Source organism: Anolis carolinensis, chromosome 3, assembly GCF_035594765.1.
Source record: "Anolis carolinensis isolate JA03-04 chromosome 3, rAnoCar3.1.pri, whole genome shotgun sequence".
In the NCBI taxonomy this organism is placed as follows: Eukaryota; Metazoa; Chordata; class Lepidosauria; order Squamata; family Dactyloidae; genus Anolis; species Anolis carolinensis.
In genome coordinates this window covers 27217889-27243631 of record NC_085843.1, presented here as the reverse complement: position 1 = coordinate 27243631, position 25743 = coordinate 27217889, and the positions used below count along the sequence as shown (strand labels likewise).

The window sequence follows — 25743 nt, the reverse complement described above, 5'->3', positions numbered from 1 at the left end:
GGAATTCATATCATCAAGAATTTCATTGAGGAAGTGAAGATTAGAACCTAAATAGTGCCAATGATTAAGCACTTGGCAACATTGCAGATTGGTGCTTTGTGAATTATTATTATTATTATTATTATTATTATTATTATTATTATTATTATTATTTATACCCCTCTTTTTCTCTCCATACGTAGACTCAGAGCGGCTCACAACTAAAGCATTACAATACAACATAAAATATACAGATATACAAGTATTAAAACAGTGTTAAACATCATGAAAAGCATATAAAATCACAGCAGCCTCATACAGTCTTAAAAACCTTCTTTAAATGCCTGCCTGAATAAAAAGGTTTTAACTTGCCACCTGAGGACTGCAGAGAGGGGGGCATTCTGGCTTCTCTGGCCAGGGAGTTCCAGAGTTGAGGGGCAGCCACGGAAGGCCCTCTCTCTCGTTCCCACAGGCCTGGCTTGAGATGGAGGTAGAACTGAGAGAAAGGCCTCTCCTGAAGATCTCAGGGCTCGGGCAGGTTCGTACAAGGGAGGAGATGTGGTGGCCAGATAGCCTGGAACTGAACCATCTAAGGCTTTAAAGGTCATAACCAGCACTTTGCATTGTGCCTGGAAACAGATTGGCAGCCAGTGGAGCTGCTTCAACATGGGGGTTGTCTGCTCCCTGTAGCCAGCCCCAGTGAGCAACCTGGTTGCAGCTCTTTGGACCAGCTGGAGTTTCCGAGCACTCTTCAGAGGCAGCTCCATGCATTACAGCAATCCAGACGGGATGTAACTGATGCATGGACCTCTGTGGCCAGATCTGGCTTATCAAGGAATGGGAGCAGTTCATGAATAAGTTTTAATTGTGCAAAGGCCCTCCCGGTCACTGCCAACAACTGGGCCTCCAGGTTCAGCGCCAACTGGAGGAGGACCCCCAAACTGCGAACCTGTGTCTTCAAGGGGAGTGTGATCCCATCCAGCACAGGCTGGGTCCCTATTCCCTGATCTACCTTACGAATTACCAGGAGTGCCTCTGTCTTGTTTAGATTAAGTTTCAATTTGTTTGCCCTCATCCAGTCCACTACTGATGACAGGTACTGGTTTAGGGTCAAGGCAGCTTCCTTGACTTTAGGTGGAAAGGAGTAGTAGAGTTGGGTGTCATCTGCATAAAGGTGGTACCGAATTCTAAAAAACCGGATGACCTCTCCCAGCGGTTTCCTGTATATGTTAAACAGCATGGGGGACAAAACAAAACCCTGAGGAACCCCACAGGGCAATGGTCAGCGGTTCAAACAGGAGTCCCCCAACACCGCCTTCTTTGTACTGCCCTCCAGGAAGGACCGGAGCCAATGTAAAACAGTGCTTCCCAGTCCCATCCTAGTGAGACGATCCAGAAGGATACCATGGCCAATGGTATAGAAAGCTGCTGAGAGATCCAGGAGAGCCAACAGGGATAAACTCCCCCAGTCTGGCTCTCTGCATAGGTTATCTACCAAGGCGATCAAAGCTGTATCCATAGCCAGGCTTGAAACCAGATTGAAATGGATCTAGATAATTCGTTTGAGGCAGAAATCCCTGGAGTTGGGAGGCCACCACATGCTCCAAGACCTTGCTCAGAAAGGGGAGGTAGGACACTGGCCGATAGGGTGGCCTTTTTAATATAGGTTTCACAACTGCCTCCTTTAGATAAGCTGGGACTTTGCCTTGTTCTAATGAACAGGTTAAAGATGCCTACTGTTTACTATCACTTCCTTGGAGGAAGCCTTAGTAGTGTCCAGCAAATATCTTGGGCATATCCTGATTCTTCTGGATCATTGAAGCTAAGCAGATGCCATCAAAATCCTTAGAGGCAGACTAATGAATTTCTATTTAAAAGTACAGGCAGTCTCCAAGTTATGAACAGAATAGGTTCTGCAGGTTTCATCTTAAGTTGAATTTGTTTTGTAAATAGGAACAGTTACACTTTAAGTACCAATTCAGCTTTGGATAGTATAGGGAAGGGTTAATATCCCGAGGGTATTTGTTTTGCTTTCTGTGCCCCCTATTCAGAAGATTTCACCTCACTTTCTGTCCCTGTGATAATTGGATTTTGAAAAATTTGGCTTGTTGTGGAAACAAGCATAGGTGAGAAAGCTTCAGTGGAGACCCCATTTCCCCATAATAACTCTGTCAGGAGTGAATTTCCCTTCCTAGGGGAAGATTTCTCTCATTCCCTGTTGTCTCACCCCTGTTCTTAAGTATGAATTGTTTGTAAATTGGGTAATTTTAACACAGGGGCTGCCTGTATCCATGTTAACAGGTGTTAGTGCAGAGGATTTTGTGTAATTTTCATAAAATACTTTTGCTTTTTACTCTTCCTGTTAGAACACAGAGCTTTAATAAGTATGCTACTAAGCCCCATAGCATAACTGCCTAGAGTTTAGTCACAGTGTGAAATACATTTACATAGTAATTAGATTGGCATCTTAATGATAATACGCCCAAACGGTTTGATCTGAAAGATGCCTTCCCTTTATGAGGCTGATACATGTGTGTGTGTGTGTATTTGTGCCTGTGCCATCAATTTCTCAGCAAGCTATTTTTTATTGGTGCTATCCCTTTCTCAGCAAGCTATTTTTTATTGATGTTGCTAGCATTTAAAGTGATTTATTTTATCACTGCATATTGTCTAACACTCAGAAATTTATGTAACCATCTCCTTACAAGGCAACAGGACATCGTAAACTGGTCTCCTCGAATCTTAGTCACTGAAGAAATACTTAGAAGTTGTTGCTTTTAAGATGAGCAAAAGGTTGCCAAATCAACAACAGTGTTAAGTTTCTTTTAAGTGCTTGTGATTTTTTAAAATAGATTAATGATGTGAAAAGGGTAAAGTGTGTGTTTTAAAAGCTGGTGTATACATATGGTGGATGCTGAAGAAAGAGAGTGTGTTGCTTAAGAACAAACAAAAAAAAACAAGCAAGCAAATGCTTCACTTAAGTGCAAAACGTGGGAGTTCTGAGTCTCTTTACAAAATTAAGTAATTTTCAAAAACTTTTTAAAAGCAGCAGTATGGTAGGAGAAGTCGAGATGCTTCTCGCTGCTGATGTTATGAACACAATCTATAGCAGTACTTGACGCTTGACTGTTATATTTTGCTAGTTGCAGTTCTTATTAATCTCCTGCATAAAAGCAGAATGAAATTTTCTCAGCGGTGTGATGCTATTACTTGAGCACTAGGGAAATGCTGTTTACCCAAAACAGAAGTGTTGCCCTGAGGAAAGACAGCCATCAAGTATGCAGTCATTTCATAAAATACTGTGTGATCTCAAAGTGCCTAGGATTCCAGAAGTCCTTGACAAAGTAGAATATAATATTCCTGGAGAAATCTGAGTTGGAGCCTTGTTTGACTGGATTTATCACTAGTTCAATTGCTACAGATATTTGCTGCTTCTTGCCTCGGTGGCCCAGCGGGTTACACCGCTGAGCTGCTGAATTTGCTGACCGAAAGGTCTGTGGTTCTAATCCAGGGAATGGAGTGAGCTTCTGGTGTTAGCCCCAGCTTCTGCCAACCTAGCAGTTCGAAAACATGCAAATGTGAGTAGATCAATAGGTACTGCTCTGGTGGGAAGGTAACGACGCTCCATGCATTGATGCCAGCCACATGACCTTGGCGATGTCTACGTACAATGCGGACTCTTTGGAGATGAGCACCACCCCTCAGAGTCGGATGTAACTAGACTTAACGTCAGGGGAAACCTTTACCTTTTTCTATCTCCAAAAGACTTCTCATCTGTTTCAGGTGCAATTAATATATTGATTTTAACCTGCACATACCTTGAAGTTGGCATCTTAATGATGCCATTGTGGATCAAACTCACATAACAAGATTTGAAGAGAGCGATTCTTAAATGCATCTGTTCCCAAATGTTTTCGGTCATGGATCCCTTCAGAAAACACCCCCCTCCCGCACGCACAGAACCCTAACTTTGTCCCTGATTTCCCCGTGGATCCCTAACTCTGTCCCTAAGCATTGTGAACCCACACAGTTTTGCTTTCTTTCATCTTCTCCTACTGCCTGAATGTTTTGTATAATGTAGTCTGTTTTGAAATGAAGAGAAAACATTTCAAATCACACCATAAACCTTTATTTTGGTACAAGAAAATATTGGATTTACACCTAAAGTGATGAATGGAATTGTTTCATTTTCTGTACTTAAATTTGAGCTTTATGTCCAGTAACTGAATACATAAATCCAGAATGGTATCCAACTTACTTGTAAATTTGTTTTTGGCATAAGCATAAGCTTAAAAGCCTGATTTGCATTGATAAGTGGACATGAAGGGGAGCGTTGCTCGGATAGCATTTCAGGCTGCTGACAGCTATACATCTATCAGTTCTACTCAATACTCATTCAGTGGCAGAGATTCAGTTTTGTTTTTAAAGCAAACATTGCATTTCAATAAGATCTTCATACCCTGATATGAACTTTTAAAAAAGATTTAAAAGATTTTTGGGGAACCATTACAATGGTTTTGCAAACCCTAGGTTTCTGCAGAACACAGTTTCAGAACCGCTGCTCTAATGTGTGTGTCATTCTGCCGTCACCCAACCTAAGAAATCTCAGGATTTACCAAAAGCCAATTTTTCAACAACTTTTGAAAGTGTTGAGAGTAATATTGTTTCATTGGTTTGGGTTTAAACTGCTTTCCTCAGCTCTCTGAATATTATTGTTGTGGTGTCCATAGAACTGAGGGCTTAGGTAAAATCACGAAAATATAGAGCCAAGAGAATGAGTGAAGTTACTGTACAAAAGCTTATGTAACAGTCCTAGAAGTTTCCAAATTGTGCTCCGAACAGGCACAGATAACCTATTTGTGTCAGTTCAGATGATCACTAGAGCCACAGTGGTGCAATGGATTAAACCCTTGTGCTGGCTGAAATGCTGACCTGAAGGTTGGGTTGCTGACTTGAAGGTTGGCGGTTCGAATCTGCAAGATGGGGTTTGCTCCCGTTTGTCAGCTCTAGCTTGTAGGGCCATGAGAGAAGCCTCCCAGCAGGATAGTAACACATACGGGCATCCCCTGGGCAAAGTCTCTGTAGATGGCCAATTCTCTCACACCAGAAGCTACTTGCAGTATGTTCTCAAGTCACTTCTGACACGATAAAAAAGGATGAACAGTTACAAGTATACAATTTGTTTTTCCCAGACTTGATCAACACACCTAAATTGAGTCCAGTGGTGGAATGTGCATGGGGTCCTAAAATAACAACCATATTTTAAAAAAGCAGGACCTTTACCAGTACTAAAGACCATGACATTTTGTCACAGTGCTAAAGAGGAATCTGCTATTTTTGTTCTCTTGTCTGACCAGCTGTCGCAATAATAGCAAGCGTGCAATAGGTAGTTGGGTATGAGAGGCCAGATTTAAGAGAATAGATATTCAAGCATCCGATGTATTTTTGAAAACCCAATCTCCATTGACATATTTTTAAAAGCCTGTCTGAATATTTGTTTCAATGTTTATTTAAATATTTATATCATGCCCCTATATAAATAATTGTTTGAGATACAGTCAGCGAAGTAACAGTTTAGAAAAGTTTGAAAGTAATTCTAAACTGCAGAGTTTGCAGCAATAAATAGAGAAGTTGTCATTTTTTCCTCTGTTCAAAAACCAGCCATTCATCAGGCTTACATTGTCATAAAGTTGGGTTTCTGTTCAGTTTACACCACTGGATGTTTTATTCAAAGATTTCTCATTAGGCATTTGTTTTAAATCAAAATACGGTTTTAATCAGGTGTTGGTGTATTTAAGTGTTTGGTAAGAAGCATTCCTTCACATGATGTAGTGGTTTGAGTGTTGTGCTAGGCCTCTTTGTCTTTTACTGCTTCTCTGTAACTGGTGCTAGAGAATGGTATTAACTTTGGTGGGATTGTAGTTTACTGGGAGCTATAGGAAATCCAGTTTGTAATACCATAAAATCTTGTACGGAGAAGCACAGTGGGGTGGATTTTTAGAAATAATGGTCTATGTAATGGTAGAATGCAGCTATCACCGAACCCGATTCCAGGGAAACCATCTGAAATCCCAGGTATTCTCCGTGGAGGTGCCTATGATGCGAGACTCAAAACAAAAGAGGTGGGATCCATTCTATGTGAGCCAGTTGTTTTTATGAAATGTCTTTCCTAATTTTCAGAACTACACCAGTCATTCAACATTAGCATTTTGTTTCAACAAAAACCCTCTTTTCCCCCCCTCAGAGTTGAGCCAAAAGCCATTTAAAAGGAAAAGATCCATTATAAACTGGGCCTTCTGGAGGGGAGTGGGTGCTCCAGTGGACAATGCACCACCATCTTTAACATCTCCTGTATCAGGGAAACTCTTTGGCCTTTCCCTCCCAGCCATCTGTGAGAATGATAATCTTCCCAAACCAGTCTTGGTAAGTTCCCAAATGTCCTAAGGGCTGATGCTTGAACTTTTGATGGCATCCTGGGAAGAAAGTTTCTGTGCTTATCTGGGGAATGGGTGGGGCAAGTGGGTATCAGGGCAGAGGTTTGGAAAACCTGTTCAGTTCCTTCTTCTGAAGCATTATATTAAAAGCTGCTGAGAGGTTCAGCAGAACCAACAGGGACATATCCCCTTCCAATTCCTGGAATAGTTTGATCACCAAGGCATATCCAGGATTAAAACTAGACTGGAATGGATCTAGATATGTTTATTTCTCCCGTGCATGTTTATATCAACCATATTTTACAGCATTGCTTCCTTTTGTCTTCTAGTGTTAGTATTATGTGTGTGTCTCAAGGATAGTGCTCTCCAGGTTTCCTTGAAGCCATGGTTTATAACCTATTTCAGTTCAATGTGTCTTCAGCATTCCACATAAGCAAGGGCCTGCTGTTGACTTATTCCATCTACATAATATGCATACAATGCAATTTAGGCAAGGACAATACAGTTGCTTATGCATAAGCAGCAGGTTCTATGTGGAAGGAGTTACTGTACTGAAATCAGTGCATTGCCTAGCCATGCAGTTTCTTCCAAAATATATTAAGGCTGAAATAACATTTTACATTTTAGTTCTAACTATAATAAGTATAGTTATAACTAGGCATGGTTAACAAGTGTATATGGTAATATCGCTTGGTGATCCTGAAATGCTAAAGAATCATGTTCAGATTAGGAAAGACTGATATGTTTTAAAATGTAGCATAACACAGGCCTATAGGGGTGGGGTGAGTTGAACCAGACGTAATTTATTTATTTATTTATTTATTTCTCCTGCTTTTCTCCCATAGTTAAGACTCAAAGCGGTGGACAAATGCTTAAAAAACAACAATTACATAATACAAGAACACAACATTATCCCCCCAACCCAACCAAGTAAACAATAAATACATTACCTAGACACAATATAGAAACCATATAAAATCAGAATAATGACAGCATTTATCATTATCATTAAAAATCCCTGGGTCTCGGGCCCCTGAGGTTGCCCTCAAAATGTACTAAAAATCACAAAGCTCCTAATATTTGGTCATGAGCACCTTGCCAGACCATAATAGCTTTCATTGAAAAGTCTTGTAGTAATCACTGGCTGCCTATTCATAGCGTATTATAAGTTGCCGAAGAAGGCCTAATTCCATAGAAAGGCCAGTAGCGAGGGGACTGAACGCACCTCTTTGGGAAGGGAGTTCCAGAGCCGTGGGGCCACCACGAAACTACCCTCTCTCTCGTCTCCACTAACTGTACTTGTGACGGTGGTGGGACTGAGAGAAAGGCCTCTCCTGATGATCTCAGGGCTCGTGTGGGCTGATAGGAGGAGATGCAGTCCCTCAAGTAGACTGGGCCTGAACCGTTTAGGGCTTTATAGGCTAAAGCCAGCACCTTGAATTATTATTATTATTATTATTATTATTAAACTTTATTTGTACCCCGCTAGCATCTCCCGAAGGACTCAATGCGGCTTACAAAGGCCAAGGCCTCAACACACAATATAACAATACAAAACAAAAAGCAAATTAAAAACAATTAAAACAGTATAAACAACAAGCAATAACAATACGCTAAAACACAATAGAACTGGGCCAGGCCAGAGTAATGGGTACAAGATTAAAAGTGCTGATGTGACAGGTGATATGTAAGGCTTATAGGGCAAGTGCAGAGTGCAATATGCGATCTTAATTCTAATAAAGTGCTTATGGGACTTGGTATTGGAGATTGCGCCCAGAAACAAACTGGAAGCCAGTGTAGCTGCTTTAGGAGCGGGGTAGTTCTTTCCCTGTATTTATTTATTTACAGTATTTATACTGTATGTATCCCACTCCTGTGAGCAGTCTAGCTGCTGACCTTTGTACCAGTTGAAGTTTCCAATGCAAAGTTTAAATGCATTGTTTTTAAGGCAAAGAAAATGTTAGCGATTTCTCAGACTTAAGTTCCTCTTTGCAGAAAGGTACTTTAGGACATCTTACTCAGAACTTGGGATTGCCAGTATAGCCAGAAACTTCTGCATCCCAGTTTTAATAACAGTCACTCAGTCTTAATAATGGTGTGTTTTCCTCCTGCTTCCCCTATCGGCCATCCATTCAAAGATCCTTCTGTTAAAGAAACAATACCTGCCATTCTTTTTGATTGGCTAGATTTTAACTCTTCAAGTTGCAACTGTCATAGTAAGTGTGTGTGTATACACTCTGCTTTTAAACTTCTTCTAATAATGGTTTTTATGTTGGTCTGAAACAAAGATCAGTGAAGATCATACTGGCTTAGTGAATACCTTTATATTGGTGCATGCTTCTACAGCCTGCTCTGTGAGAATCAAAAACTTTTTCTAGTATGGAAAGTTTCCAGAGTTGCCAGAATTACATTTTGCTATCATGTTAGTTCCTTATGTATTTTCAGCTTAATTTAATATGGTGTACTTATCTCAATTGGTAGCTTGGACACAATTATCTGAAGGAACATCTCTTTTCATGCCATCCAACTTTTATTTTGAGAGGTTCTGCAGAAGCTCTTTTTTCAGGAAACTAATAGCCGCATTTCAAGAATAACCCAAATCCAGCATTAAAAGACATTTAAAGACAAGCACTGTTGTGTACTTCATCCATTTTCTCACAAGCCAGAACACAAAGTTCTTCTCCTACCATGTGTTACATTAGAGACTCAGAGAACCTCCCCTTATGTCTCAGCCATTCATTTTTGTGTATGTCAAGACAGTGCAGTGAAATGGAAGTGCTAGGGTGCTGAAAGTAAGGCTTTGCCAAAGCTGCCACTATGAGAAGAGAGTCTTACTTGGCCCTCCATTCTTTCATCAGGTAAAAACCTGACTTCTGCTGAAACGTCTTAATGCTTTCTGCTCATCAGGTTGACATGTTTTATTTTATAGGACATGCTTTCCTTTCTCTATCAAGAGGGGCCTTTCACTCGGGGGATTTTCAGACGTTCAGCAAATGCCAAATCTTGCCGAGAACTGAAGGAGAAGCTTGATTCAGGGGATGAAGTGCTTTTACTCTGCGAGTCTATATTTGTGACAGCCTCTGTGTTCAAGGTAGACTGCCATCTCTTTCACATCTCTGTAATGCTATAACCATATAGATTATCTGCCTTAGATTTTTAAAGAACTGTATTTTCTAATGAATCAAACCACAAACCAGTAGTCCAGGGATATATAACCTGCCCCCCCCCCCCAAATGTGTTGGGTTATCACTCTTACGTATATGGCTAGTGGATAGAAATGCTGGGAGATGTAGTCTTTATCTAGTGCAGTGGTTCTCAACCTGTGGGTCCCCAGGTGTTTTGGCCTACAACTCCCAGAAATCCCAGCCAGTTTACCAGCTGTTAGGATTTCTAAGTGTTGAAGGCTAAAACATCTGGGGACCCACAGGTTGAGAACCACTGATTAGCGAATCTAGCTCAGGCATGGGCAAACCCAGGATTGTGGGCTGAATGCAGCCCCTCAGGCTCTTTCCTTAGACCCTCGTCTGCCTCGGCCCTCTCAGCATGCCACTACAGTAGCAAGAGCTGAGGGTCCACATGGTGGGTGGAAAGGGCGGCACATGGCCGATAAGCCCCACCAGAAGAATCCAAGGTGGTCCAGGGAGAAGTGGAGAGCCTAGCCAAGGGGACTTCCAAGCCTCCTACCACTTGGAAGATGGTGTTTTATTTATTTATTTATTTGCAATATTTATATTCCGCCCTTCTCACCCCGAAGGGGACTCAAGGCGGATTACAATGAACACATATATAGCAAACATTCAATGCCAACAGACAAACAACATACAGTATAGACAGACACAGAGGCATTTAACATTTTTCCAGCTTTACAATTCCGGCCACAGGGGGAGCTGTTGCTTCACCGTCCACTACTGGCTGTACTTCCTCATTCCTTTCCTCGTGTTTTCTGGCAATTTTATGGTGTTGTAAATTAGCTAAATTAGCCTCCCGCATAAAGCGTACCTAAATTTCCCTACTTGACAGATGCAACTGTCTTTCGGGGCTGCATAGGTCAACAGCAAGCCGGGCTATTTAATGGTCGGGGGCTTAACCCGACCCAGGCTTCGAACTCATGACCTCTCAGTCAGTAGTGATTTATTGCAGCTGGTTACTAGCCAGCTGCACTACAGCCCGGTCCCAATGGGGCACCCCGTGGCACTAATGGGGCACCCCTTCGGAAAGAAGGATGGATGTGAGGAGGGTATGAGAGTGGGCAATAAGAGTGGGCCTCCCCTTTCTCCCCTCTCCTTCCCTCCTCTTCATATGGGGCAGGGACTGGCTGACTGCTGCCTCTCCCTCTGCTGCCGCCTCTGCTGCCTATGTTGTTGCTGCTGCTCCCGCTCCCACTGCTCCATGTAGCACTCAGATTGGCATCACCCCCAGTAGACTCCTCGCTCTCTCCATGCCCCTCACCTTGTCATGTTTGTGGTTTGGAGGGAGGCAGCCAGTCCATGCGCCAAGAAAAGCCCCAGTGCCCTCCAGCCCCAGCTCACAATCCCACAGACCACCACGCGACATCCAGAAGAGCAGGAGGAGGAAGAACAAGAAGAGGGAAAAATAGGAAGAGGAGAACATGCTGCTGGAGGAGGACCCAGGGATCCCAGCCCCAGAGATACCACTCACCGTCAGGGGCAGAGCGCCACCCATCTGGCTGTCCAGGAACCCATCCACCGCTGTCCTCCTCAATCTCCACCCCAGCAGCAGGTGTCTGAGCAAGGAGGGCTAAGGCAGAGACATGTGGTTGCTGAGAGCTCTCCTTGTCCTCTCAGCTTGGGGACATGGCAGGCCACTGCATCGCCAGGCTGAGAGGAAGTCCTGGGCACAGCCAACTGCCCCCCCAGCCCCCCACCCCACCTCCCAGAAAACTTGTCAGATTTATCCATATATTGATAGTTCACATAGAACCAAAAACATTTAATGATGGCCTGATAGATAGTTTGTTGGTTCATATTGTGAAATATGATCCTTCAAATCTAAACCCAAGCTTTCTAGGCCTGACAGGACCAATAACATTTAATGATGGGCTGATAAATAGCCAGTTGGCTACAGGATATAAAACATAATCTTGAATCACACTGCCTCAGCTGTTAAATGGCCTACATTTAGGTTTTTGCTCACATGTAGAAACGTTTGTTCATATGTTTTTCCTTCTTCCTCTTTCTTTAAGGATTTTCTTCGAAATATCCCAGGCAGCATTTTTTCATCCCAGCTCTGTGATCAGTGGGTTTCTTTAATGGATAAAGGGAACCATGAAGAGAAGATCAAAAGCATCCACAGGTAGAATTGTTTGCATAACCTCTTGTGCTATTTATTTTTTTAAAAATGAGCACCTAGAAAGAAGGGAATTAGTACATGTAGTTTTTACCACTTCAATTTCAGCCAAATTCATAATTGTAGTGTATTTATTTGTGTTTCTGTTTCTAGCAGTCTGGAATTGGGGAGCAAGTCTCTGTATTGAATGTTGAATGTTAACATAACCTTGTTTTCTTTGTAGGCTTCCATTTTTGTATGCAGTGGGCCTCAGGTTGATACATGTGGGGATGGTGGGATAGGATGAAGAGAAAGCTGAGAGGGAGTTTTGAAGCGGTTCTTTTGCCGAGTGCTCTCCTTTTTTAAAAAAGTTTTCTTTGCTCCTAGGTTAATTGAACAGCTCCCCAGAGCCAACGTGGTGCTATTACGTTATCTCTTTGGAGTCTTACACAGCATAGAAAAGCAATCTGAGGACAATCAGATGACGGCATTTAATTTAGCTGTGTGCATTGCACCTAGCTTGCTCTGGCCTTCAGCTCCTGCAAGCCCTGGGACTGAAGGGGAATTCATGAAAAAGGTAACTTACAAAGTAGTTCTGCTTTATTATCTATCTCTTTCACTTGGAGCTGTTTCAAATAATCCAAAGAAGTGGCTCAAAAGAAAGCAGAAGTGAAAGGTGTGTCACCATGCTTTGGGGCTTTATTTATTTATTACTTTTCTATCCTGTCTTTCCAACAAAACAGTAATTCAGACACAAAACATTGAAGCAGATTAAAACAAATGCAGTACATTTTGGAGAGATGTGCCTTTAGACCTTACACCAAGTAGTTGTTGGGCAAAAGACCCCGTGAATGTATAGCAGAGTAAACTATTAGCAGCAGCGTGACCCAGCACCAGTAGCCAAAAGTGATCAAAAGAACAAAAACACACAGACCAATGTTATCTCTTCCTTAGGAGGCTTTTATTTGTAGCAAAAATAATATGGTTGCACTATTTACAAAAACAAGGTTTCCATAACACAAATAAAGTTCTTTATACCCATCTGTATGTAACAACTACAGACCAATTTCCAACCTCCCATTTTTGGGCAAGGTTCTGGAGCGGGTGGTTGCCACGCAGCTCCAGGAGTTCCTCGATGACACTGATTTTCTGAACCGCTCGCAGTCTGGCTTCAGGCCTGGGCACAGTACTGAGACGGCTTTGGTCGCCTTGGTGGATGACCTCCACAGGGAACTGGACAGGGGGAGTGTGACCCTGCTGGTTCTCTTGGACATCTCAGCGGCTTTCGATACCATCAACCATGGTATCCTTCTGGGGAGGCTCTCTGGGATGGGGCTCGGTGGCACGGTTCTGCTGTGGCTCCAGGCCTTCCTGGAGGGCCATTCCCAGATGGTGAAGCTGGGGGACACCTGCTCGGACCCCTGGCCATTGACCTGTGGGGTCCCGCAAGGGTCTATTCTATCCCCCATGCTATTTAACATCTACATGAAACCGCTGGGAGAGGTCATCCGGAGTTTTGGAGGGTGTTGCCATCTCTACGCAGATGACACGCAAATCGTTTCCATCTGACTCCAAGGAAGCCCCTCGGATGCTGAACCAGTGCCTGGCCGCTGTGGCGGACTGGATGAGGAGGAACAAGCTGAGGATCAATCCTGACAAGACAGAGGCCCTCCTGGTCAGTCGCGTGTCGGATCGGGGTATTGGGTGGCAACCTGTGCTGGACGGGGTCGCACTCCCCCTGAAATCACAGGTCCGCAGTTTGGGGGTCCTCCTGGACTCAGCGCTGACACTTGAGGCGCAGGTGTCGGCGGTGGCCGGGAGGGCCTTCGCACAACTCAAGCTTGTGCGCCAACTGCGACCATACCTCGTGAAGTCTGACTTGACCACGGTGGTGCATGCCTTAGTTACCTCTAGACTGGACTACTGTAATGCGCTCTACGTGGGGCTTCCCTTGAAGACGGCCCGGAAACTACAATTGGTCCAGCACTCGGCTGCCAGGTTAATTATGGGGGCGAGTTACAGGGAGAGATCTACTCCCCTGTTCAAGGAGCTCCACTGGCTGCCTTTTATTTTCCGGTCCCAATTCAAGGTGTATCCCATCACATATAAAGCCCTAAACAGTTTGGGACCCACCTACCTTCGTGACCGTATCTCCTACCACAAACCTACACGATCCCTTCGCTCATCAGGGGAAGCTTTCCTGTCCCCACTCCCGATATCCCAGACCCGCCTTGTGGGAACAAGGGAGAGGGCCTTTTCTGCTGTGGCCCCCCGATTGTGGAATTCTCTGCCTGCTGAGATTAGGCAAGCCCCCACACTAGCAGCCTTCAAGAAAGACTTGAAAACATGGCTCTTTCGCTGCGCTTTTGGAGAGTAACCATTTTATATTTCTTTTCCGTTGCTCCCTCTAATATCTATCCTCCAGAATACCCCACTCCCTTATGACCCTGTTCGCCGTGGTTTTTATTTTTATGTCTTTCTCACCCCGAGTTTTAACTTAATGTTCATGTGGTCTGCCCTTGTTTTTATTGTCTCCTTGTTTTATTTTGTAATGGATATTATTTACTGTATTATTTATTGTATTGTGTTGTGCTGTTCTTTTATATGCTGTTTACATTGTATTGTTTTGGGCGTGGCCCCATGTAAGCCGCCCCGAGTCCCTATTGGGGAGATGGTGGCGGGGTATAAATAAAGTTTTATTATTATTATTATTATTGTTATTATTATTATTATTATTATTATTATTATTATTATTATACTTCCTCCTTTATCTCAACGCTGGTCTTCTTTCTCATTCAGATAAACAGCTTTTGTCTCACAGAGCCTGCTCTCACACCGAACTTACACAGGAGCTTCACATAGTAGCTTTACACGCAGCAGCCTTCACACTGGAGCTTCTCACTTGAGCTTTACACACAGCAGTCTTCACACTGGAGCTTTACACACAAGGCTTTCTCACACTGAGGCCTACAAACACAGAGGCCTACTTCACAGTGAGGCTACTAACACTGAGGCCTTCACACATTGAGACATTTTCTCACTGAGACCTTCTCACACACAGAGGCCTTCGCTCACTGAGACTGACTAATGCTGAGGTCTACTAAGCTACAGGCATACTTGCTTATATAGAACTTCAGCTTTTGCTGAATCATTGCATCCATTTAACCATTTCAGTGCTTGATTCACATTTTTGTAATTAAAAATACCTAGTTAATTTTTAGTATTTCTGACAGTATTTCAGTGTAGGGAAGATGAACATTCTCCACTACATAAACAGGATGGAAAAGTTCCCCAAATAATCCTTGGGCCATCTCTAGTGAATCTTTTTTTCTGAAGTATTTTTATTGGTCTCTGTTTGTTTGGGGGTACTTAGATAGTTTTTATCAACCATATTAAGACCAGTTCTATAATAACATTTTTCAGGGACTATAACGAACAAGAGGTTTGTTAGGTAACTAGTTTCTCTCAGAGTTTCTGGTAACAGGAATTGAATTCCTGATCAACTGTTTTCAGTGTCCAGAGACTTTATTTTGATTTGTTATTTTTATATAGAAGTTTTAAACTGCACAGTTTCCATTGTAAACATTGAAATTATTTAATGTGGATAAAAAACCTTCTCTACGTTGATTCATTGAATATCAAATCTTGTCTGAAACCAGTTAAGATCCCTATGTATTTTGCTATGGCTAATTCAAATACTTTTTTGGCTTAATTTAAAAGGCTAAGACAATATTTTGATGGGGTGCTATAAAATCAAGAACAACAATAATCTTATTCCATTCTCCTCCTCCTCCTCCTTTCCTGATATGACCACTGTTTCTAATAGGGCATATTCCGATTCCAGTCCTATCTTGGGAGGCAGCCTAGAATAAACAGGTTGCACGAGGAGGATTTGTGTGGGAGAAAAAGAACTGGCACAGAAATGGGATCACACACAGCTAACAGGAGGCAGGCAGGGAGAATGTTCCAGTGCGAAGCAGAAAAGGAAGAGGTTTTGGAAAGAACCTGTTACATACCAAGGAAACAGCAGGGATGAGAGAAAAGGAAGGCTTGTTTGTTTTAAAAGCTGTGCACTATTAATATGCACCATCCTGGATGTAAAGGGCATTCTTTTAATGCAAGATTTGCATAAGTGCATACTCTGTAATAACAGAGAACGCTAAAATAATAAAGGATGAGCTACATCAATCTCAAAACTGTGATGACGGGGGGAAAGAGCTTCTGCGTGGGGAACCATCTAAGGCACAGCCAAATTGGTGCCTTGGCAATGAACTATGCAGTGTCAAATCTGTCTTAAATTCTTTGACGCAAGTACTATTCTTCTTTGATTGTAGGTTTCCATCCTTGTACAATTTCTAATTGAAAACAGTTGCAGGATTTTTGGAGAGGACATTACTTCCCTCTTTGCAGATTTGGTGCCCAAAAATGACAACAGAGAAGATTGTTCAGGTAAAGTAAAGAAACAAAATAAAATACATGACATTCTAGCAGTTAACTTGTCTTCTGTATAGGAGTTTGGTCTTGGTGTCCTGCTGGCTATAAGTTTTTTTTTAGATCTCAGTATAATACAGGGAAGGAGATTGTGTATGATTTGAATGCAAGACTCCTAGGATCAAATTTCATGAAGCTGGCTGTGTGGCCTTTAACAGGATAGCTTTGGGGATAAGTAAATTAGATTAAGACTTTTGAATGCATGCTGGGTTCTGAAAACTAATAAATAAAATGTATGCTTTTTTTGGGGGGGGGGGGGTCAAGTAGTGCTACTTTTGATTGAGCTGGTGGCCCCCCGGGTGTGCTAACAACTATTTCATATTCTTACAGATCTCTCCTCTTTTCATCTGAATGACTCATCCTATGACAGTTTGGAAAATGAACTGAATGACTGTGCAGACTCATCATTTAACAACCTGCTCAAAAAACGGGGTCAGGAAAACAGGAGTCGGGACTCTGTTTTGACCCTGAGCGACTGTGATTTGGACCCACATGAATCTGAAGGACCTCAAATCAAATTGCCAGCTAAATCTCAGCCAGTATCTATTTCAGTTGGGTTTCATCACAAATCACCTTCACGGGAACACTCTGAAAATGAGTCTCTGTGCTCTATCACATCAGGCTACTCATCAACAACCATCTCAGATGTTCACAAAAGCTCAAGGAGGCACAGGCGCTGCTCTGAACCCACTATTGGTCTTCTTGCCTCCAACTTTACACCACGAAGTGGCTTTCATGAAAGTGCTGTGCGGAAAGCCAGCTGTGATGCTGTTCTGTCCCACATGGATGAGGACTATCTAAAACAGCTTCGTTCACTCCAAGTGGAAGGCCAAAAACTTATGAATCAGAGTCTGGCAATGGGTATAGATGTGGGCAAGGATAGCCCTGAAAGCCACACCATTGAAAAGAAAGATACATGTAACCGTCTTCTCCCACCGCCTCCACTTAGGTTGAACATTTGCTCAAGGACTAGTTGTTCTAGCCTATCGTCCCCTGGCACTTCTCCTTCGGGATCTTCAATGAGCTCTCTAGATAGTGCTTTTTCCCAGTTTTCGGACTACTCTGTCTTTACCCCAACTGAAACTTCCTCTCCTCTGGACTGCACATTTCACTCGCAGAGGAAGTGTGGGGAGGTTTCTCCTGACTTTAACCCCTTCTCAGGGGTCCACCTTGGATCAGGGGTTGGTTCTTCGGCTAGCACTAGTCAAAATAGCAGCTTGCTCGGTGTTAAGAAAGAGAGCATGGAATGGCCTCCTCATAAAAGCCCTGTTACTCTCCATCCCAGCACCTGGTTAAAAAGTGGAGCTTCGACCATGAAAAATTGGACTCTACGGAAAAGGGAGAAGACCTCCAAGCAGGAAGAGAAAAAGAACACTCCCATTAAAGTAACTGTGGAGTTGCCAACATCTCCTTTGGATACATCAAAGGGTAATTTGGGTCAGAATCAACATCAAATTAATGTTGTGTCAGTGTATCAGGAGAATTGTCCTCCTCAACATGCTGAGCAACTCGCCAGCCTTGCATTTTGTCCAACGGAGGTCAAGGATAAACGATTAAAGGCCTTGGAGCTTTTGGCAGAGCAAAGCAAGGAAGAGGAAGAGGAAGAGGAGGAAAGCTCTTTATTGTTCCCTTCTCATAAACGGCAGTCTTCTTGCAATGCAAGCGCTGAACTTAAACCCGAGCCAGATGCTATCCTCAACACTGAATGTCAGTGGGTCACTGAGGAGAACTTAAGCAAATCTCTGTGTTTGATAGAGATTGCAGGCCAGAAAGCAGAACATTCCAAGAACAATAAATCTTTGTCCAGCCAAGCATCCAGGATTATTAGTGACAGATCTGAAAGCAAATTCTGTGCCACTTCTCCAAACCCCACCAAAGCCGAGAATGAACTTTCTTTTCAGGCCATTTCAAGCAACAGTTCTCCTAGATCACAGGAAGGGCCTGATGTCAGCAAAACGGAATGGCTAAAAAAATTGTGTACGGATCCCAAATTTGAGGCGATGGACAAAAAATTGTTCACAGAGGAATCTTACGTTTGAGCAGCCATCGTCAAAATAATTCCATTTCAACTGAACCTTGTAATATCCCAAGAGGATATATTCTCATCAGGGACTTAATAGAATTTTATTCTGTTTGACGATTATCAGAATGATTTTCCTGGATACAGTCATGTGGTTTAAGAGACATATCTGGGAAACTTTCAAGGGGAACATTGCATTCTAGGACACTAGCAAAATACTTTTGTATGCTCTTGCTATACACTTCTTCTCTAAACCACTCCTATATGTTCAAAACATTGTAAATGTATGTTTTGTGTCCACTGTGATTTGGATGTAGTATGTGAGGTCAGTCTCTGCCTCCTTAGTTAGTGGTATTGTACTGCTGTTTTGAAACTGGTGGTCCATTTCATTGTCCTCCAAGGAAAGACCTTTTAATGTTTTTATATGTTTTATGAGGCAGCTGTTCAACAGTGCTAGTCATTTTATTCTTGCAGCAAAAGGAGAGTTTCTAAATTAATCATCAATCTTGACCTTTCTATAACTTAATTCCAACTTTTGTGTGTGTCACCTTACTGTGCCCCATTTGGACATTCCTTTTTTCAGTTGTGAATCCTTTCTTAATGATGATGCTGTTTAACGGCATTACATCTTGATGGTGGTGTTGCAGGCAGAACTTCTCTAATTTTATTATAGCATTGAAATCATCTTTGTTATAATATATTGAAAGTAATGCATTATCTTTAAATGCTTTGAGATTGTATAATATATCTTGATAAAATTTTGCTATTGTATATGGTCTGAAATAAATGTGTATTTTTGTACTTGCGGAAAATGCTGCTTAGCTTTTTGGGTGACTTGGGTGTCAGTAGTGATGTGTATGTGTATCTTGCAATAAATTCAACATTATAAAGGTGATGGGATGGGAACAGCTGGACAAATAACATTATTCTTGGAGACATTCAGTTTCAGCGGATTTCACTCAGTTATGGCCTGGAGTTCAGAAGCAATTTTCTAATAGAGAGACTGCAATCCATGAATCTTCTGCTTAGTTTGTATGCAAATCAGTGGGAGGCAGGCAATAGGCCCCATACCATTGCTGGATATTTTCAACGACAGTGTGGAAACTATCTTGAAAATGTTTCTATCTTGCTGAAAGATTTCACCTTGAAATTTTTTATAAGCAAGCCAAATCTGCCATGTTTTATGAATGAATAGTAAAAAATCTGATTTCTGATCCAAGGGAGGCATATTGGTGCTTTTATGCACTTTCATTTTGGTTCCTATTGAAGCACGCCAGCCAGCAAATGGGCATTTATATGATGAAATGTGCACACTCTCCCTGTCTCTGTCTCTTGCACACACACATACTAACACGTCATCGATATAGGAAACTAAATATTATGTCAGAGATTGAAAACCTGAGATCCATGTTATGTCCAGTAGTGAGAAAAAAGGGGGGTTGAATCCCAACAACATATGGAGATGTTTTCTTTCTGGTGTGTCGTTCTCTACATACAAGGTTCCCCCTCCCCCCACACACAATATTATTGGAAAAGCATCTTACAATATTACTATTTATTAGTAGTACAAACCAGGCACATATTGATTGTCCTTATGGAAAACAAAGTGTTATCACCTTGGTATCCTTGGTATTAGTGCCTCCAATTTTGCTGGTGTTGGTAACTGATGGTATAGAAGGGCTGCAGAAAATTCCAGCAGCCGCATGTACCCCATTTAGGTAGTTAGCCAGATGTAGAGAATGTGTGGCCCACCAATGTTGGGCTGCAACATGTCATCTCTCACCATTGGCTGTGTTGTGGTACGTAACATCTGGAGGGCCACACCTTCCCCCAACTGTGCAATAAGCTCCATTAAGCTTTTGTGAGATTAATGTGGCATGTGAACATCTGTCTTTCATAACTTTTCCCCCTACAAAGAATGGCAAAGATAAATTGTATGAACCATGGTGTTTTTACATCTAGCGTTCCACTCATGAGTGACATTACCAGGCAAAAAGTAGAGTGTGCACTTCAAAGATACAGCAACATTAGTGGCAGGCTGACAATATAACTGTTAGTGAATTCAGTGTCCATCACAATAGCAATCCACTAACAGTTAAACTTTTTCCTAATAACTATCCCTACTCTGCCACATCATTCTTCTATAACTGGAGACATCATAAGCAACCATGGAATTTTAGCTTTGAAGAATGCCACAGTTCCTTTTCTTCAGTCTCAAATACAAGTGTTCTTTGTTTCTTCCATCCTTCTTCATTAACTGGCATAGATCTGCCTTCTCTTCTGTATTACTTAAATGTGCTTGGAGGTAAGTTATTTGCTGTTCTAGAGAAGCAGCAAAACACCCGCCTTCGAAAAAGCAAATGGGGTTTCATGGAGAGAGTGAGAGAGAAAAAAGGAGACAAAAATCTAATTCTGCAGATGAAAGGCTTCTATCCTGGCACCAAATGCTTTATGACATTTTATTGGACGTGTGGGGACTCACAAATGTGGTCTTTAAAAAAGAAAGAAAAGGAAAGAAACCAACAACACGGAGATTCTGTGTTTTATCAAAAGGTTCCTGGGCCAAAAAATGATGTTTCGTAGGCTCCAGGCCGCCCACAAGCCATATGTTTCCATCCATTGTTTATCTGAGCATATGGGATAATGTGCAAGAAACTTTTATTTATTGCTTCTCATTAGAATATCATGAAATCGTATTAAAATTTAAGTGAGGAGACATTGAAAAAATAACCTCTAGTTTTCAGAGAAGGTCTCCTAACAAGCAGCCTTGAAAATTCAATCTTTCTTTAATTACCAAAGTTTGCCCTTCGGAATTTACTTTCTGTGTTGATTTGCACCACATTTAGGATACTGTTGTATTATTTGTATGAGGTATTCACAGACTTCAAGGATGTATTTTACTCCTTTCCTGTTAGAAGCCCAAAGGCTGCCAACCAGAGCTGGATGCAGAATGGGAGTTCAGAAACTGAAGCTAAATTTCATCTCATATGCCACACAATGGCTTTCAGAACAAATCTATATCTAGGAGGGAGCATTTTTGTATTGATGTTGCTTAATATTAGGCATTGGAAAGTTTCACTAATCCACTGTAAGTCACCTGCAATCTGCCAATAGATCCTGATCTAATTTTGATGAGTTTTGTCATGCAATGTGTTTAGATTATATGCAGAGTCTATAAGGAATCACATGGGACAAAATTCAAGAAGAAGGAGGTGTGAAAATTAGAGGAAGAAGCACCAATAATTCAGACAGATACCATTTGAGGAAGGCAGGAGCAAACCAACAGGCAGTTTGAAGGCACATGCACATCCACACCATTTTACTAAAGGAAAATACCAAACAAGTTTTAACAATTACAGATGAAAAGGAGCAAAATACAAATGTAGGATTACATTTGATTACGGTATCTAAGAAACCCTAATGACCGTAGTGAATGTACATACTTTTGAAGTGGGTGATGAAGATTTTCAATACTTTCAGTCACTAACTTTTTTTAAAAGGACACGTAAGAAACTCTTGAAAAGATAACTGTGAAAGAACTAGATAAGATCCTTACATGTAATCATACATCATTAAATATGAAAGTCAGAATCTTGCATAGCACAATAGTTTTGATTCTTGTGATGATTCTGAATCTTGGGGATTGATGAAAGCCGACATGAATAAAATCAACTTATTTGAATTGTGCTACTGGATGAGAGTTTTGTGAATACCGTGGACTTCTTAAAAATCTAAATGAATAGTTCCTAGAATATTTCAGTCCTGAACTCTCAGTAGATATCAAGATGACTAAACTGAGATTGTCATACTTTGGACATTTATGTAGACAGTGACTCATTGGAAAATACAATGAGGATGATTAAAGTGAAAAGTAGTAAAAAAGAGAGAGAGAGAGATACCACATTATAGATTGATAAGACTCAATAAAGCATGTTCCTTTGCATGACCTGAGAGAACTGTTAATAACATGGTCTTCCACCCCTAGGGTCACCATAAGTTGAGGCCAACATCAGATATTTCCAAAAAAGATACAGAGCCAAGGAAACCTGATGGAATCAAACAGTTGTCATCTTCTACATCTTCTCAATGATGCAGACCTCATCAAGTCTGCTGTGAGAAGTCTGATCAGGGATTTCGAACCACATCTGGTTTTTACTATACCTAAAAATATTTCATAATGTCCATTTATTTCCTGTTGCTCTTCTGATTTAGTATTTGCAGACTGACATTAATTTTAGTCATGTCCGACTCTGGGGGTTGGTGCTCATCTCCAATTTACAGAGTAATTGAGAGCAAAGAAAGATTGAAGGTTGATTGGGATCTACTAGCAGATTATTTTAAAAAAATATTATTTGTAGTTGATGGCTTCAGAGTCAACAACCAACTAAAAGGATTTCTCTCTTTCTGGTACAAAGGATGCATCTTTTCGCACTACTCAAAACCCAAAAGTTATGCAATGAGTGAGAAGATATTGAAACTGTGTGTCTCTATTCCACTTCTTTCCCATCTTTAGTCAAAGGCTTCCTCTGCTCTTTAATATTTACCTTCCTGGGTTATTCCTTCAGCTTTGAGGCTGGTAGGCCCTCTGATTTGAATGTGCATGGCATATCTTAAAATACTAGATCCATTTACTGCCTCTCCATCATCTCACAGGACATACCTGAGAATTCCCTACAATCATTCCTTTTAATGAAAGCCATTCAATTTAGCAAGCTGTCAGCCTTGAGGTTTCTAAAAACTGATCATCTTTGATGTTTTTTCCCCCTGTACATCTGCATCAATACTGAGAACTTCTACCAGTCCCATTCTCTTCCTGAGCAGCCTATGGGTTTTCTTGTCATCTTTAGATAACGTCATATCTGTCCATTCAATAACAGTATTAACATGTGGCATGGTGCATATATTTCAGGGGATGTGGAGTAGAGTTAAGCAGAAAAATATTGAAAATGTTTCTTTTTCTCTCCCTCATTACTTAAAATCTAACTGTTATTCCTAATTAGAGCATGCTCATTGCATCGGTGGTATTTAAATAAAGGTAAATGTTTTCGCTTGACATTAAGTCTAGTCGCGTCCGACTGGGGGGTTGGTGCTCATCTCCATTTCTAAGTCGAAGAGCCGGTGTTGTCTGAAGACACCTCCAAGGTCATGTGGCCGGCATGACTGCATGGACCGCCATTGCCTTTCCGCCAGAGCGGTACCTATCAATCTATTCACTCACCCTACTCGGTGGATTTGAACCATCGACCTTTCAGTCAGCAAGTTCAGCAGCTCAGCAGTTTAACCCACTGCACCACTGGGGGCTCAAACACCGGTGGTAGTATTTACATAAGTGCTAACTTAAAGTCCCCAATGATTGCATGGGTCTACTTTAACTTGGCCTGACGACTGATTGTAGACCATAGAAGGCCACTTAAATATTCTCCATTATTTTTATAGCAGTAAATCTGTGATGAACCCAGTCTGCCCATCACCCAACCCATTTCCCTTCCTCCAAACAGAGTGGGGAATTTTCAGAAGTAATTTGCACACAGCTGCTAGGGAAGTATGGCCAGGGAACATCTTGTGGTTGATGCTGACACACAACTACGAGAATAAATATCCTGAGGACTGAAGCATAGGGTGCTGAGTCAGCTACTTTCTAGGAAGGAAGTTGAATGACAAGCAAATTATCTACAGAAGGAGTATGAAATAAACCTAGGGACAGTTACTCTAGTTCAGTGTCAAGGGTATTTATTGTGGGATCACAGAGTTGCATCCCAGTGAACATTAACATAAGGGGAGGGGGCTTTTACATGAGGTCCAAATTCAATTCTAGCAGTTCTGCTCCTAAAGCAACCAATTAGATGTTTTTGGAAACCTACAAGCAGAACATGAATGCAGTAGCATACTCTGGAAAACACTGTGAGCAACTGAAAGAGGCATATTGCTTGTTATAGTAGGGATGGTATATAACGCTCCTAAGGGTCATTGATGTTCAAGTTGTTTCTAACTTATGGTAATACTCAAGCTAGAAATCATATCATGGGGTTATCTTGGCAAGACCTTTTGTCTTCCTCTGAGGCTGAGAGAGTGCCCAAGGTCACCCATCATCAGAGGCGGTCCAACCATAAGGCGAACTAGGCACTTGCCTGTGGCGCCATCGTCCCAGGGGCGCCATCGTCCTGGGAGGAGGGCACTACTCTCCACCTCCTTCTCTTTTGGGCCTTCCGGCGGCCACGCTGGGCCTCCTGGTGCCCGTGCTGGGCTTTCCGGCCGGTGCAGACCCACCTTCGAACCACGGGAGCCCACCTTTGGGGCCTTCAGAGATTGTGAGGTCTGTGGGAACTTGGAAGCTAGGTATGTGGGGTTTATATATCTGTAGAAGGTCCAGGGTGGAGAAAGAACTCTTCTTTGAAGCAAGTATGAATGTTGTAATTAATCACCTTGATTAGCATTTAATGGCCCTGTGGCTTCAAGGCCTGGCTTCTTCTTGCCTGGGAGAATCTTTTTTTGGGAGGTGTTAGCTGTCCCTGATTGTTTACTGTCTGGATTTCTTCTGTTTTCAGAGTGTTGTTCTTTATTTATTGTCCTGATTTTAGAGTTTTTTTTAATACTGAGGGCTATCTGGGTTATCTAAATCCACACTGCCCTATATCCCTGTTCAAGGTTTAGTGCTAAATTCGCAAATATAGTAATTCCTACATAACATTACCATGTATTAAACTGCTTTTTCTATTGATTTGTTGTAAAACATGATGTTTTGGTGCTTAATTTGTAAAATCATAATATAATTTGATGTTTAATAGGCTTTTCCTTTATCTTTCCTTATTATCCAACATTTTCGCTTATCCAACGCTTTTATTTTTCAGTGATTGGTTTGGGGAGGGGGGGGGGGGGTGCCAAAATTCTGTTCGCCTACACTTGAAAAATACCTAGGGCCGGCTCTGCCCATCATAGCGGAGTAGTGATTCAAACCCTGGTCTCCAGAGTTGTGTCCAGTGTTCAAACCACTACATTGGTAACTTGGCCCTTTTAATCACTGTTCAGTATGCATTGATAAATCTTACAATAGTATATTCCATATTTTTCTGTTATCCTTTTTTTTGTTCTGAATTTCAGTTTCTGTGGAATTAACATCAATGGATGACCCTGGACAGCGTTTATATTATCACTTCTGACCCATGCTCACTTGATAAGATGCAGCAAATGCCTTATGTTCCTTCAGAACATGTACTTTACAACTCAGAACTGGATAGTGGAATTCATTGCAGAAGGTACATCCAGATTTCAATACGATTCACAATTCTGGTCGTTTGTAGAAGTAGTGGTTCCTTTTTTGCTGTATATTGTCTGCCAGGGAATGGACTTCTCACACATGGGTCACATGTTTGTCACTACATGATCTCCATCTCTACTTTAGAGGAAGGTTGGATACATTTAGTGGAAGATCTGGTTTCTCAAAGGCTATTGGCTATTTAGAGCTACCAAATGCCAGTATGAATGGGAAAATTCATTTCAGACTTTCCTTCTGGGCTTCCCAGATGCTTACTGTTT

At 41.8% G+C, this 25743-nt stretch overlaps 1 protein-coding gene across 5 annotated transcripts in view; it reads left to right on the top strand.

The window, feature by feature from the left end:
* arhgap20 (Rho GTPase activating protein 20) overlaps positions 1-19011 on the top strand; it is a 111383-nt gene extending 92372 nt beyond the window's left edge. For all 5 annotated transcript variants that reach the window (XM_008107965.2, XM_008107964.2, XM_008107966.3 and 2 more), the window contains exons 10-15: positions 6224-6402; positions 9343-9504; positions 11617-11726; positions 12087-12276; positions 16034-16148; positions 16521-19011. In XM_008107965.2, coding sequence (XP_008106172.1) covers positions 6224-6402; positions 9343-9504; positions 11617-11726; positions 12087-12276; positions 16034-16148; positions 16521-18229 — 2465 coding nt within the window. In that variant the 3' untranslated portion in view covers positions 18230-19011. The remainder of the gene's footprint in view (positions 1-6223; positions 6403-9342; positions 9505-11616; positions 11727-12086; positions 12277-16033; positions 16149-16520) is intronic.
* The last annotated feature ends 6732 nt before the right edge of the window (positions 19012-25743 follow it).